General features: G+C 42.0%; 1 protein-coding gene across 3 annotated transcripts; it reads left to right on the top strand.

Moving 5' to 3' along the window:
- The first annotated feature begins 272 nt into the window (after positions 1 to 272).
- On the top strand, positions 273 to 14881 carry SPRY1 (sprouty RTK signaling antagonist 1). Of its 3 annotated transcripts, none has more exons than XM_055404648.2 (2): positions 273 to 932; positions 3697 to 14880. In XM_055404648.2, exon 2 carries the CDS (start codon positions 3752 to 3754, stop codon positions 4709 to 4711), a length of 960 nt encoding a protein of 319 aa, XP_055260623.1. In that variant the 5' UTR covers positions 273 to 932; positions 3697 to 3751; the 3' UTR covers positions 4712 to 14880. The 3 variants fall into 3 exon arrangements, with proteins under 3 accessions (XP_055260623.1, XP_055260625.2, XP_055260624.1); XM_055404650.2 differs by lacking the exon at positions 273 to 932 and adding an exon at positions 1048 to 2427 and having other exon boundaries at positions 3697 to 14881; XM_055404649.2 differs by lacking the exon at positions 273 to 932 and adding an exon at positions 1048 to 1908.
- The last annotated feature ends 1361 nt before the right edge of the window (positions 14882 to 16242 follow it).

Here is a 16242-nt window from a genome sequence, read left to right as displayed (position 1 = left end):
AGTGCCTGGAAAGAAAGGGAAATTAACGTGTTCTTATCTCTGATCGTTTGTAGCAGGCGTTTCGGCCGCGGAACAGGAGGGTCGGAGGACTGGGAGTGATCGCTGCCCGGGAGAGGCTGACTGCCAGGACCGGAGTTCCCAGGGACGCCGTGCCCCCACTTGCCCGGCGTGCGGGATCGGGAAAGTGCCTGGACCTGCGCGGGGGGCCGAGGGCCGACGCCCCGCCTTCTCCCCGGAGGAGAACCCCCACACCTCGCTCCCTTCACCACCGCCCCTTAAAAAGCGGGTAAAACCAAACTCCCACCCACCCCCACCCGCGGGGAGCGGCGGTCGGGCCTCTCAGGCGCGAACTCCCTGCGCGGCTCCGTGACTCGCCCGCGGACGCCGGTTCGAGCCCCGTCCCGGGCGCCGCGGAGCCTCAGCCGTCCGTGACGTGGATTCTCACGCGTCAGGAGGCCGCCACTGCCGCCTTTCCCGCGAGCAGCGCCGGGACCGCGAGGAGAACTCCGGTGCGAGCACAGCGGCGGGTCGGCCGGCCAGTCACGCACTCCTCTCCCCGCCGCTCCCCAGCTCGCCTTCCCGATAGACCCGGAGAGCCCTCCTGAAGGGAATTTTTCTTTCCCCCTGGTTCTTGGAAGGGGGCTACAGAAGAGCCCCGGAGGTGGATGTTACTGAGCGGCGCGGCGCGCGCGAGCTGTGAGAAGCCTGCGCCTGGCCGCGCCGAGGCTCCAGAGGATTGTGCCCCGCAGCCGGAAGGGGGCCGCGGGGAGCGCTCCTGCCCGGCGGCAGAGGCCGCGGGCCGACCGGCCGCAGCGCGGGCCATGCCTCGCCGTCCTCCGCGCCGCGGTTGATGCGGCGAGCGCACGCAGGCGCCCGCACCGGGACCCAGGCCGGGTTGCTCCGCTCGGCCGCCCGCCCCCGCTCCGGCCGAGGTGAGTGTGGCGCGGCAGGTGCGGGCCCCGGGGAGCGGCGTGGGGGCCGGGCGGGGCGAGGGGAGGCGAGCGTGCGGCCACCGCCTCTCGCGGCCCGGCCCGCCCGCGGGGCGCTCGGAGCTGGCTAAGCGGGGCAGCGACCTTCCGCCTCCGCGCGGGACGGCGGGGCGGGGGCCCCCGGGCCTCAATCGCCTGCAGCGGCGGCGCGGGGACCCGCCGTGTCCTCCCGGGGAAGCCCCTCCACGCGAACGATGCGTTCGGGGAGGCTTGGGGCGGGCGAGAGGGTCCCCGGGAGGAGGACCGCGGAGCTGCTCGGTGGGCTTTCCGGATCCGAGGATCCCTCGGCCGGAGGCCTCCCGAGAGGCGTGTTCGCGCGCGAGTGCCCGAGCGGACCCCGGCTTCGCTAGGGACCCCCTGGGCCGAGTCGGCGTGCGCCCGCGCGAGCTGCCACTTTACTCCTGTTGGGAGCGCGGCGGCGCGGCGAGGGGCGGGAGAGGGCACTGCCGCTTTAAAAGTGGGGAAGTCCGCCCTCCTGAGGTAATGGTAACCTCAGCCTCCTCCCCTCCTCCTGCCCGAGAGGGGGCGGGGGGCAGAGCGAGGGAGCGAGAGAGAAAACTTGTTTTCATTCATAACTTTTTCCTTTCCTTTTCCTTCCTCTCCGTCAACTATTTATTCCCCGCTCGTCTCAGCGCGGATTGCAGAGGGCGCAGCTCCACCGCGGGAACCGGCGATGTGGCGACACCGCTCCGCCGCCCCGACCCCCGGCTCGCTGCGCCCCGGCTCTTTAGGAATCCGGCTTCTCCTTTAAAGTGTAGACAGATATTTATTTATAACCCTCCCTGCCTCGGGCTTGCTTTTTGGCGCCCGCATTCACTCCGGAGGCTTTTCCTGATTTGTAAGCATCCTTGGTGGCAAACGCCAAAAGGCTTTGGAAATCCACGGTGATACTTAGAATGTGATGGGATTGTCCGCAAAGGTATTCGACTTCGATTCGGGGCTTTCTTGGGGGAGAAGAGTCTGCCGAGAGCGTGTGAGCGTGTTTGGGGCTAGAGATCCAGGGCTGTCACTGCTGGAAAAGGGGCTTTGCTTCAGATCCGAGGTGGCTGATATTCTTTGCTTTTGCTTTTTATCTGGTGGCCTCCTTTACCGGCCAGCAGGAACTTTGTAACAGCTAGCATTTAAGACTCAGATTAAAGTCGTGCCTTGTGCTTTTTCTACTCTCTTCAGATCCACGTTTTTTTCTTTCGTGTGGAGTCTGACTTACTACTTGTAGATACTCTTTGCTTTAGAAGCGCTGGGTTAGAAGGTGCTTTCCGAGGAGGAATGATACTGAAGAGTAACGATGGAATCTTTTTAACAGTCCTAAAGGATTCCAGGACTAAACCCTGCAGGTTGTGAACGTGTTTCTCCTCGGGTACAGAGAAGGTAGAAGAAACTAGAAACTTGAGGCTCTGAGTTGGGAGAATGAGCAAGGGGAACGCCAAGAAGTTAACATGTAAGACAGTCCAGGGCCATTCAGTGAAGTTAATAGATGAAATGCACTTCTTTCTGCCTTATTCCTGAAGCTGATGAGATTTGGCGTGGAAAATAGGCGTTTTTCCTTTGCATTCTTGAACTGGATCAAATCTGTAGATTGTGGGAGGAATTTGTGTGAAAAATATTCTGGTTTACCATTTACGAGAACAAAAACGTTTTTATGTTTAATAGATGGTTTTATGAAGAATACATTATAAATTAGAAGTAATTTATCATTGGTATGGAAACAGATTTTTACCTGGATATTGCTATACTTTATTACAAGAAGCACATTGATTCAGAGTTGGCAGTGCGTTTGAAAATCAAGATCTGGCATGTAAATACAGATTTTTAAATTAGAGGAAATACAGATAATTAAAATAGCCAGGATTTCCCCATACTACTTTAAAGGCCAGACACTTATTTGTATGTGAAAGTTATCTTGTTATGTGAGTGATCCTTATTTAAACTTAAAAAAAAAAAAATTCAAATGTGAATGGTCTTAACATTCACAGAACTGTACATTGAGTTTTGTGTGTGTGCTTTAGAGGCTATAAAACACCAAGAACTGTTGTGTTCATCTGCAGTCACTTTTCCATCTTGTAGACTAATAGTGAGCTAGGTTTAAAATTCTGGTTTCTACTGAAGATGACCTCTTAATTTGAGATTCCATTTCAGTTTGAGTGTCTTTTTTTTTTTTAATGCTTGAAGTATACCTTGACTAGTTTCCTGAACACTAAGCTAATGCTTATAACAGCAAACAGATAGCTGAAGACAACAGCACCATAGCCATGCTTAGTTTGTTGTTGTTTTAATGGATGTTTTCTTTTATGGAGAGTACCCGTGAACTGATACAGAGCTTCTTTGGATGAGAGCTGTTTATCAGTGCTTATACTCAGTGTTCCCCACAAGGGCATACTCCATTTTGTTTGTTAGATTCACAAACAGGAAGACATTACTTCTTGAATCTGCTTTTTAAAAGTTGAAAAAACTTCCAATTCTTATGGCATGGGGTCTCTTGCTTACATTCTTCTTCTATGATGTGGTCCTAAGCCTCTCTCGGAATTGGACTCTGGCCAGGACCCCAGCATCATTGTAATCTGCTGATGAGGGAGATCATTACCAGGTGGTTTAGGCAATTTGTGACTTGACAGGATTTCTCGCCTCTTCCCCCCCACCCCCGGCAAAATGCTTCTAGTCATTTATTTTCTCTGTTTTTTTTTTTTTTACATCTTTGATTTCCTTTTAGGATTTCAGATGCAAGCCAGGTTTCCACTGATTGCCAGAAATCAAGATCACTACACATGGATCCCCAAAATCAGCATGGCAGTGGCAGTTCATTAGTTGTGATCCAGCAGCCTGCATTGGATAACCGTCAGAGGCTAGACTATGAGAGAGAGATTCAGCCTGCTGCTATTTTGTCCTTAGACCAGATCAAGGCCATCAGAGGCAGCAATGAGTACACAGAAGGGCCATCTGTGGTGAAAAGACCTGCTCCTCGAACCGCACCAAGACAAGAAAAGCATGAGAGGACTCACGAAATCATACCGATTAATGTGAATAATAACTATGAGCATAGACCTACCAGCCACCTGGGACATGCAGGACTCTCTAATAATGCCAGAGGCCCCATACTGAGCAGATCAACCAGCACTGGAAGCGCAGCCAGTTCTGGGAGCAACAGCAGTGCCTCTTCTGAGCAGGGGCTCTTAGGAAGGTCCCCGCCCACCAGACCCATCCCTGGTCACAGGTCTGAAAGGGCAATCCGGACCCAGCCCAAGCAACTGATTGTGGATGACTTAAAGGGTTCCTTGAAAGAGGACCTGACGCAGCACAAGTTCATTTGTGAACAGTGTGGGAAGTGCAAGTGTGGGGAATGCACAGCTCCCAGGACCCTGCCATCCTGTTTGGCCTGTAACCGGCAGTGCCTTTGCTCCGCTGAAAGCATGGTGGAGTACGGAACCTGCATGTGCTTGGTCAAGGGCATCTTCTACCACTGCTCCAATGACGATGAAGGGGATTCCTACTCGGATAATCCTTGCTCCTGTTCACAGTCACAGTGCTGCTCTAGGTACCTGTGTATGGGAGCCATGTCTCTGTTTTTACCTTGCTTACTTTGTTATCCTCCTGCCAAGGGATGCCTGAAGCTGTGCAGGGGGTGTTATGACTGGATCCATCGCCCAGGGTGCAGATGTAAGAACTCCAACACTGTCTATTGTAAGCTGGAGAGCTGCCCCTCCCGGGGTCTGGGTAAACCATCATGATTTTTGGAGGTGGGTTGGACCTCCTAAACTTCTCTTGCTTTCAAGCTGTGGCTGTTAAAAAAGATGCTGTCAGATACTGGTTTTATTTTCTTTGCAGTTTTCCCGTTTCCCGCCTTTCTCCCCTTCTTTCCAAGGTTTGACTCATGGATTATACTCTTCTCTACTGGATGATCTTCGGTAAGAGTGGACCGTGAAATGCATCTGGCTCCCCCTTATGACAAGAGCCTCTGCCATCCACTCAAGAGGGTATTGAGAGCCCGTGGGCTTTTGTGTAGCCTTTTTGTTCTGCAAGCAACTTTCCAAAGTTGTACATGTGAACATATCCACACATGTACACCCAGACTACAGTGATTTAGATCTGTTTTTGATTGGATACTCTGAACAGGGAAATTGGTGTTTAAAGAAGCAGCCGTTTAATTGCTTAAATAAGCTATGTATTAAATCTGTCTCCAATTAGGGCTATCTTCATAGCATTGGACACTTAAGTAGCATGGGAGATCTGTTTTTGTTACAATGTTAAAATTCTCCTTTAACCACTGCCCTCTCCTTGCTCAACATTCTATCCCCAGTTTTGGCCTTATCTTATTTTAGAGATATGAGGTGTTTTTTTTTGTTTTTTTTTTTTCTGTGTAATTTTAGGTCTGCTTTACAATATAAGTCTTCACATTGGAGATATATTGGTTGTATCTTGCTCATCCTTATTCAAACTTTCATATTTGTGAAGGACTCGACTCCCTCCCTTCCGTACTCCTTGCTTTTCACCAAATTACTCTTGTCATTGAGGGCACTTGGATAACTGAAGTTGATATTTATATCTGATCAATCTATAGATGTCACAGAACTATGCTGCCTGAAGTGATCTTGGCTCCTTAATGGTTTTTGGCCACTTGGTTAGTTAACAGCTGGGTAGTTCTAATCTTTTCTCTTTCATTGCCTTAACCACAAATTGTGGTGCTTTTTGTATATTTTATGTATAAATCACAAAGTTGAATTCTGACTATTTTTAAGACAAAAGTCTGTTAAACTTTTTTATTGTAAAGAATATTTATTATGCGAATCTCTATTATTTTATGATATTTATTGCAAAAGACTGTTGAAATGTACTCATGTCTGAATATAACAAAATATCAATACGTAACAGAAAATAAGGTGACACGAAGAAAGTACATATGTTAACTATAATGCAGAAAATATATTAATTAATGAAACTGTCTCTTGATTTCTTCATTTATTAGTGTGTACTGTTGTGATTTTTGTCATTTGCTTTGACTCTTTCTTCAAGCATACCCATTTTTTTTCTTTGCCTTAATATACCAAATCTAGATGTAGGTGAGCTCCAATCTTGAACTAGATGTTTCCTGGAAAATTCATTAATCAAGATTTTGTATTCCAAATTCTGTTTCAACAAATGCCCAAGTGAATCACTTTACAAAGTGAAAAAAGTTTTTTTGTTATTAATATTAACAATACCATCCCTCCTTTGGCTATTTTGTAAGCAAGGGGTTTTGTGTATATCAATTTCTTGGAATGGGACATACCTGTATGTTTTAAATAATGTTTATCTTAACTCTTGGATTAGTCTGAAATTAATTTTCATCAACAAAGCTTAAAAAATTAGTTCTGTAGCTATACTAGGAGTCTCTGGCTCTGTCATTTTAATAAAACATTATAGAATTTAAGAGTGCATCAAGGGGATAGTTAACCTTATCAAAGAGATGTTTTAAAAACATTCCAATCCTTTTCATTCCTTTAATAAGTCGTTAATGTGCCCTGACCAAATAACCTTGTGTCACGTCTCATGGAATTAGAAATGTGAGGGTGTGAAACTTTATATTTAAAAAGTACATGTTTTTAGCTTTTAGCCTGCTGAAGTCAGGACATAGAATCTTTGGGTCTGATAAAATTTTGTTCACACGAGTCCTCGGACTCAATTTCACTAACTCCTCCGTATGCCTAAGTGACGTGTCAAACCTGAATGATCAGCATTTGAGAATAAGATGTTGACATCATTTGAACCCAGGATTTAGGCTGTCAAGACTCTTATCCAACTTTTTTGTTTGGTTGTTGTCTCCTACATGATTTGACTACTATTTATCCTTTGTATTTATAGGGTTTGATTTTGTTTTAATTAAATAAGACATAAGTGATAGAAACTTTTAATTCATTTCCACCAAGCCACTAAACCTATTAGTTGGCATCGTGACATTTGGCTTAATCAAGTATTTTCTCTATGCTCTGAAAGCAGGAACATTTTTAAAAATTTCATAATCTATGGTATTTTAAAATGTGAATTTTTTTCCTCTTGTATTCACGTTATGTGGTGATATCACTGGTCCCTGAATATTGAATATTTCATTGAGATTTGGCTCCTTAATGAAGCATATAAATAGACTCCTTCAAAATACTGTGTAACTTTTTTCTGTTATTTAGACCCTTCGTATAATCAGGAATTGGTGTAAGAGCTGTCTGTAGTTAAACTAACCAGACTGAGAAGCTGTGGCTTTTATTGAAAGAAATTTATAACTTTTATGAGAATAAGGTATGTTGTGGAGTTTTAACTTCTGGCTATATGGGGAATACATTAAAATTATAATATTAAGGGCAGTCTGCTGCTGCTAGGATTCTATATGCACTCTGGCATGTCAGGCCCATATTTGGAAACAGCAATAGGTTAGGGGTTCAGACTTCTAACGTGCTTGTCAGATACACAGAATAAACACTTTGATTCAAAACTTCCTCCTTTGTGATGGTTTAAACCTAGAAGAAAAAAATATTCGGATGTGTCTTCATCAGTGCTCATAAGTCCTATGTGTTTGAACCGAATACTAATAATCATTTTAAAGTGCTAAGGCTTTGAAAGCATTAGCACAGCTGACATTTCTTATAATACCCCTGCCATTTATTTGATACTGCCAAGTTAAAAATACCACATAGATTAACCTTTCACTTTTCCTCAATTTTGTTCCTCTTCCTCAACTGCCAAGGGTTGACAGAATGACTGTTTTTTAAATAGTTCCTTTCCAGCATGTTTTCTGACTGCTATTCTTTTCATTCAAAGAAGTTTTATTTGGATAATTTAATTGTGAATAAAACCAGTACAGGATTTCTGTAATTGAGTAGTTTCCTGTCAACAGTTTAATAAAATGTAACTCAGCAGAAAAATGGACTATGAAAAAGTAGATATACTTCTTTTTTGTGAAGGCTTGAGGTGAATCCTTAAATTATAATGTGATAATTATTATATAGTTTTCAAAACACAAATCATAGAACATTCCAGTTATTACTAAGAAAAGAAATTAAAACTGGTTTTTGAAGTTAAAGGAAATAAGTTAAAAACTAATCATGTTTTTACCCTAAAGTTAATATTGAAATCAAACTCAGGATTCATTTGCAGAAGATTGATTTAATTTTTAGAATTGTCCTTGAATCTTCCCTTTTTTTGTTGAGTGATGTATTTCATGGTAGTTTTACGTATAACTCTTTAGCAAAAAGGCACAATACCATTTCTAAACATTGAAAAATGGAAACAAAAAAAGAATGTCTAGACAGTCCTTGTCTTAAACTCTGCCCCACCCCCCACTGTATATTGCAAGCAAGTTTGGTATCATTTTTTAAACATCTTGAAGACAAAACTTTAAATCCCCCTATGGCCAGTTGACAATTGGAGAACTGTTTTTTTTCATTATTTCCCTCACTAGATAAGATGGCCATGAATTTAACTTCTAATATTCCCTCAGATTATTACCAAGCCACTTCCCTGCATGTATTGAACCCCTACCATGTGCATTATTCTAGAGCTGGAAATAGATGTCAGAATATACTTTATGTTTCTCAACCATATATGAAAATAAATAGATCACTAGTTAAAAAGTTAAAAATCAGAAGTCTGTGTCATAGTTCAGACCTACTCTATCAGAAGATATCTCCAGGGGAGGAGCTTGATATTCTTCATTTCAAAAAGCTTCCTGGGTGAGTTTATCAGGCAATTTTGTAATTGCTTTTTTAGCTTGATGTCTTCATCTTGAGAATAGAGAAACAAAGGCCTGGCTTAAATGCTCATGATAGCTAGCATAGAACCAACCAAGACTCAAGATACAGGGTTTTCTTCATTTCTTAGCAGCAAGCCTGGTACCTTTATGTTGCACATTAGCGTTTACCATTTATTTTAACCAGAAAGTGTTTCATTCATAATTAATATATCTGACCATAATTTAGGAAACGGAATGTTTTTCTGCATATATTACTTACACTTAGCTATCAGGAATAAGTAGCAAATGACTTCATTGCCATGATTATTTTTCATATGTTATTATTAAAGTTAACAACTTCATTTGAAAACTGAGATTGTGTGCTTCCTCTGGCCAGGTTTATATGGTAATAATAGAACAAATTGATTTTGATCAGTTTGTAAAGGTAACAGTATCCTGGCATCTAGATTTAAGAACTTATGTGATGGCACTTAGCATTATTCTAGTTATATCAGAATTATAGTGATTAAAAAGCATATTTAAATGTCCTATTTTGTACTGATAAAAAGATTGGTGTTAAAATCAGATAGGTGAATCATACTAGATATGCCAGTAACTAACAGTAAAACCTAGAGAATGTTTTGAACTGGGCAATTTGGGAAAGCATACTAAAGCTTATCATTCACTAGCAAGTAGTCCATGAGGACCACTTAGGAGGGGATAGAAGAGGGAGCACAAAGAGGGCACTTTAACTCTGGCAAGAATGGTTCTCCTAGAGGAAAGAATCAAAGATGAGAAGGAAGAAAAAGACACAGTGAACTCCAAGAGGGAGAAGAGGGAAGTCAAAGAAGCACACCAAGTGGAGGATGGTCTTCTCTTGAAAGTTAAGATGCTTAAGGGACTGAAACTGGTTCTTGAGAGCAGTCTGGACCGGCTAGAGGTGGGGGTGCTAACTTGTGGTCAGTAGGAACTGAGGAAGTGAAGAGCAGTGCAGAGAGCTCAGCTCACACTGAACCTGGAATCTGGAGGGAGCCACTAAGCATGTTACTCAGAGCTGGTTAGAGGGCCATTTAAGGCAGAGAATAAGAGACCGTTAAGAAATGGTGAATTTGAAAGAGGTCAGGAATCTTAGGGTAGCAGTCTGAATATTTGCCGAAATGACTGGCCAGAATTGGTTGAAGGTTCCAATGAAGATGAAATACAGACTTACAGAGAATATGGAAATAGCAAAGGAGGACAGCTGAGAACAGAATTTTCAAGTTAAGACCTTAGAAGTGGTCTTGATACCACCTTCAAGGGTCCTGATACCATACCATCAAATGCTGAGGATATCTGGCGTTCCTCTGTGCTCAAGGGTAGCTGAGGTAGAAAAGAGATTTTTCTGAGTAAAGGATGAAGAGGAGAAAACTGAGGCCAATGTGTTGGAAGAGTTGTTAATTTAGGTATTAAAATGCCAGAGGTGGAGAGGAAATTTTTGAAGCTGGTGTTTATGTTTGGAAAGGATGTTTTTGAACACTTTAACTTGTTTTTAGGCTAATGGATTATAAATTAAGATCTGATAAAATATAAGATTTCTTAAAAAGGAATGAGCTAGAGCAGTAGAATTTATTTTCAAATGGGCCGTGCTCCATTTATAGCACAAATGGTCTGTTAACAAAATCTGTTATTGAATAAAGGAAATATATCTTCATGAAAATTGATTGACCAGTCAATTCAGTCAAAATAATACACAGAGCCAAAAGGCCTTCTGCTTTCCACATTCCCTTCTGTAAGCTTTTGAACACTTCAGAGTCTCTTCAGAAGGCAAAGGGATTGGGTCCAAGCCTTAGTCCTATCTGTTTCCAAGAGTTTGCATGTTGTAGATTTGTGATAGAAGCTGTGAGTGAATTTGATTGCTTAATAGAAATATATTTTATTTTTCTGGGCCACCCAGAATCTGCCTTCTATTCCAAATGCAGAGAGGCCTATCTTTATAAAGAATACTGATGATGTTAGAGGTATTGACAGACTATGTGGAGTTCTACTTTGTGGTTTATAAACCTGCTTTTGGAATTACCTGTAATTTCCTTTTTGTATCTGTCTTTGTGCATTTTTGGCTATTGCTCTTTAGTAGTTAACCAGGAACAGAATCCAATTAGGGCAGATTAAAAAGGAAAAGGTGAAACTAAATTTATCAATAAATATTTGTTTTGATTGCCTTGCTAGATTTATTCATAAAACTTCAGAGAAGGAAAGATAAACTTAGATGAATGACCAAACTGAAACTCTGTTTTTTCAGGGTTTTTGATACTATTTCAAATGTCGACAAGATTGGCAATTTTTGAGACAAAGTAAGAATTGCCTGGCTCTGTCAAGCATTTAATCACTTATTTAACAATGATATTTTTGATGCTGAGGATCCCAGTCTTTGACTAGCAATGCATCAAGTTTTAACCATGTGATTGGTGTTATTGTATCAGTTGGTAACTGGGGCCGTGGAGGCAGCCATATCTGTCTGCAAGTCAGGAAAGACCTCATAGAGAAGATATGAAAGATGAGTAGCAATTCATCAGGCAGACAAGGGAGGGAAAAAGCATTTCAGATCAATATAAAGACATGTTAATGAGAATGATCATAGCATGATGGCAAGTAAATCAGAATGTTTGGAAAGTAAGGTGTCTGTGGGAAAGATGGGAGCCAGTCATGAAAAGTATGGATGTCAAGTTGAAAAGTTTGAGCTCTATCTTGTGAGTGAGAGGAGTCACAGAGAGGCCCAATTAAAAACAAGAGAGTGACATGAGCAGATTAGACTTTTAGAAAGATTCTTCGGGCAGCCTTGTGGAGGACAGACTGGAATGGAAGAGGGAATCCAGCTAGATCATCAATATGATGATCAAGATGATTAGTGTGACTGGGACAATGGAAGCTGAAAGGAAGGATGGGTTTGAGATGACTGGTAGGTTGAGAAAGAGAAATGAAGACAGATCTAGGTGACTCATCACAGGACCAACTCATAACTGGTCCATAACTGGTTTATAACTGCTAATGTAGGCAGAGAGAACATTTGTACAAATGCCGAAGGAGACCGAAATTTTCTACGCTGAACATTCCACTAATTGTACAGATTTGGAAATGGTTTTTTCCCCCTACAACACAGCTCTCCCAGAACAATTAATGAGTGATGAAGTGGACCAAAGGCAGGAAGCCAGAAAGCAGAGAATAGAATCAAAGGCTTTGCAAATCAAACAAACTAAATTATCAATTCTTTCTTCCACCCTGACTCCCCAGACAGAGTTTACTATATATCACTCAGAAAAGTGAGTTATATACAATATTTGAACTTTGTTGTCAAAAATACCAAATTCCAAAATAGAAAATTCAGCAAGTCAACCATTTTCTCCCAATTATCTAAAAACATTAACTCTTCCTACTCCCTCCCACGCAACCCCCACACGCCCTGGCTCAGGCATTAAATTTTAAATCACTGGAGTATCTTCAAAAAATAATGCTTGTAACTTCAGTGTCCTGATTTTCCTTATTCCCTATATTTATCTCTGTTGGTCAAAGTGAGAAATGGTAATGGTGATGGTGGACAAAGGAAGAAGGGCTGTTGAGGAATATGTTTCTTAGGTGATGGGGAATAGGATTAGAGAAGCCACTCAAAGTCAAATCTGGGAGGACCTTAAAGTCTACTTAGTTCCTTTCCTTCATTCATTCAAACGTAAAGACATTTGAACCCTGGAGAGATGAAATGATTTACTCAAGGATAAACTGCTAGTAGGAAGTAGAGCCAGCTGAATGGTTTAAAAGTTCTATGCTATTTCCATTATATAGACCTTATCTATACTTGAAGATTTGGAGTTTATTAAAGAATCCACCTGCTGATGCAGGAGATAATAGATTCTCTCCCTGGGTCAGGAAGATCCTCTGGAGGAGGGCTTGGCAACCCATTCCAGTATTCTTGCCTGGAAAATCCCATGGACAGAGGAGCCTGGTGGGCTACAGTCCATGGGGCACAGAGTAAACCATAACAACAGGCCAAGTTAGTAAAATCCAGATTCTTGCAGAAGCTATACCAAAAAAAGGACAAAACAATTTGGGGATTGAAATTGGTCATTTTTCTTTTTTTCCTGTAGTTTGACTTGCTTATAAATGAGAGTATTGGAGTTAAACATTTTCTACATTTTATAGGTGGTATGTGGCACATGTAGAGACTTGGAAATGGTTTTTTGAGAAATGATCATTATAAAGTAGAACAACTTGAATTTGAGGGAGGTTGGCATTGCTTGATTTCAAAAGTTTAGTTAAAAAAAAAAAGTCAAGTGTGTAAAGTCCACATTTCTTCATGTCCTGTGTAGATAATGGGATTTTTTTTTTCTCCTTGGCACTGGAATAGGTACTATATAGTGCCTTAATTTCTTAAGTAAAAACTTCAACTAGGAGGAATCTCTTAATCCTTAGGGAAAATATGCTTCATATGGTTTGTAAAATCTGGTGAATTTTGGAAAGAAGAAAAGCAGGCAGTACTCTTGAAAAAAAAAATGGTCTGCTTGAACTTGCCTTTCTTGAAAAAAACAAAACCCAACATTCTTTCATAAAGCATTTTTTTTTCAAAAGTATTTGCCCTTGAGCATTTTTTCCTACTTACCCATGCTTATCTTTCAAAACAAACATTTATTCCTTTCTACTATAGAGTGTGAGGAAGTTCCTTTGAGGTTATGCCCTACAAACATATCCAAGCAGTAACTGTCACCTCCTTCCTATGGCACAACACATGACTAACTCAACCGCAGGCCGCACTGAGCAGAGGGCGGTGATTTCATGACGGGGGCTGTTCATATGTTACCTATGGGACCGTTTCTCAAGGGGAAAAAACACAGAACTTATTTTTGTGTTCAAATAAAATTTTGGGTCCTTTTGACCCAATGGAAAATGTGTGTCTGCTGGTGACTGCCAAGTTGGAATATGATGATTTACACTTGGAAACATTTGTGTCATTTATCATATGATGTTACTGGCCTACAGCATGACTCCATAACAAATAACCATATTAAAAATTAATCTTTTCCAGTTCATCAGACCGTATGTGTCTTGGAAACCCCACATTTTCTCTTTGCCTTTTGCCCTATCCTCTTTTCCTCTCATCACCCTTTACATTAACTGGAGGATTAAGTTAAAATGCATGCACTAAGTATTCATGGCTGTGCTTTCAGACTCCCCAACTGCCCTTCTGCCCTTCTTTCCTGCAACATAAATCTTCTATCCAGTGGAACTGGTTCACTCTCTGTCCCTGGAAAAAAAAAAACAAAAGTGAAAGTGTCAGTTGCTCAGTTGTGTCCAACTCTCTGTGACCCCATGGACTGTAGCCTGCTAGGCTCTTCTGTCCATGGAATTCTCCAGACAAGAACACTGGAGTGAGTAGCCATTCCCTTCTCCAGGGGATCTTCCTGATCCAGGGATTGAACCTGTATCTCCTGAATTGGAGGTGGATTCTTTACCATCTTAGCCACTCAGGAAGCCTCTACTCTTTTATAACTAGGTTTAAATCCTATTTCTCTGACTAAATAATCTCTCCTAGAAATTCTATAGTAACATCATTGTGTAAAAGGGTCATTACTTTTAATGTTTGCAGTGTTGAAGAGGAGGCAAAACTTGACCACTAACTTGTTAAAGGTCCTGTTGGGCCTGAGAATTAATTGACATCAGATGGATTAATAGGGGAAAAGCATACAGATTTTTACATGTACCTGTGAACCCTATAGGAAGATGAAGACCCAGAGATGTAGCCAAGTCTAAACATTCATACAGTGGTTGAACAAAGAGAGACAGTTACAGAAAAGCAACTAAAATATATGAATGGTAAAGGAAGTTGAGATATTTTAATAAGGTCTGTTTGTACAGAGTTCTCTCAGCCGCCACCCTCCATCTCTGGTGATAAGAATGTTCCTCTCCTCCTGGTACATTGAGGGCATCCCTCAAATGTGAGTTTTATCTCCTGCTTCCAGAAAGAAAAGAGGAGACCATAGCACCCTTCTTGTACCTGCTGTTTATCAGTGCTTTTAGCTCAATATAATCCTTACGCTAAGGTGGCACATTTTGGGGTGGCATTTTCCTGCCCCTGTTCAAAGTTTATATCCTGTCTCTCCTTTGATATCGTAATTCTTTGAGGTTATGTTGTAGACTCACCTGTACCCCAAAGGTGCTTTGTCCATGGTAGGCGCTGAGTACATATTTATTGATATATTTTCCTGCATTTTACAATTGAGTCATAAGAACCCATATTTGGATCTTGCTTTTCTGACCAGAGGAATATTTACTGCATTAATAAAATATATATTCTGATATGGTCTGTAATCTGCTTTAAGCCATTTTAGACTTGCATATTCTAACAAATAGGGCTTACACCTTTACCGGTGGTTCAGCGGTAAACAATCTGCTTGTAATACAGATCGTGTGTTCGATCCCTGAGTCGGAAGATCCCCTGGAAAAGGAAATGGCAACCCACTCCATTATTCTTACCTGGAGAATCCCATGGACAGAGGAGCCTGGTGGGCTACAGTCCATGGGGTCACAAAGAGTTGGGACACGACTGACCTAATACGGAGTTGACTTGAGAGTCCTGGAGGAGGCAAGAACCCTGCTCAGCTTCCTAGGTGCTGATACTCTTTCTCCTAGATACTGAACATACTGCTTACTCTTGTTCAATTTGCATGGCACAAAACTCTTCAAAATGTCGCTTTTTTCAAATGTAGAATGGCTATGCTATATATGTTTTTGGAGGCTCCAATACTTTGGCCACCTGATGGGAAGAACCAACTCATTGGAAAAGCCCCTGATGCTGGAAAAGATTAAGGGCAGGAGAAGAAGGGGATGACAGAGGATGAGATGGTTGGATGGCATCATCAAAACAATGGACATGAATTTGAGCAAACTCCGGGAGATGGTGAAGGACAGGGAAGCCTGGCCTGCTGCAGTCCATGGGTTTGCAAAGAGTTAGATATGACTGAGTGACTGAACAACAATAATATGTTTTTGAAGATCTGTGATAATACCGTATAAGCTATCACTCAGTTAAAACATTGTTTTTACTAAATACAGTAATATCTCAAATTGTACATGGCACATAATATTTTTCTAAGTACCTAGGTGTATTTCTGCTTCATTGACTATGCCAAAGCCTTTGCTGTGTGGATCACAATAAACTGGAAAATTCTGAAAGAGATGGGAATACCAGACCACCCCACCTGCCTCTTGAGAAACCTGTATGCAGGTCAGGAAGCAACAGTTAGAACTGGACATGGAACAACAGACTGGTTCCAAATAGGAAAAGGAGTACGTCAAGGTTGTATATTGTCACCCTGCTTATTTAACTTCTATGCAGAGTACATCATGAGGAACACTGGGCTGGAAGAAGCACAAGCTGGAATCAAGATTGCCAGAAGAAATATCAGTAACCTCAGATATGCAGATGACACCACTCTTATGGCAGAGAGTGAAGAGGAACTAAAAGGCCTCTTGATGAAAGTGAAAAAGGAGAGTGAAAAGGTTGGCTTGAAGCTCAACATTCAGAAAACAAAGATCATG

Source organism: Moschus berezovskii, chromosome 19, assembly GCF_049115385.1.
Source record: "Moschus berezovskii isolate FMDL1 chromosome 19, NW_MosBer_1.0, whole genome shotgun sequence".
Classification (NCBI taxonomy): domain Eukaryota; kingdom Metazoa; phylum Chordata; class Mammalia; order Artiodactyla; family Moschidae; genus Moschus; species Moschus berezovskii.
The sequence above is the reverse complement of the archived record's forward strand: the minus strand, read 5'-3'. Positions and strand labels throughout refer to the sequence as shown.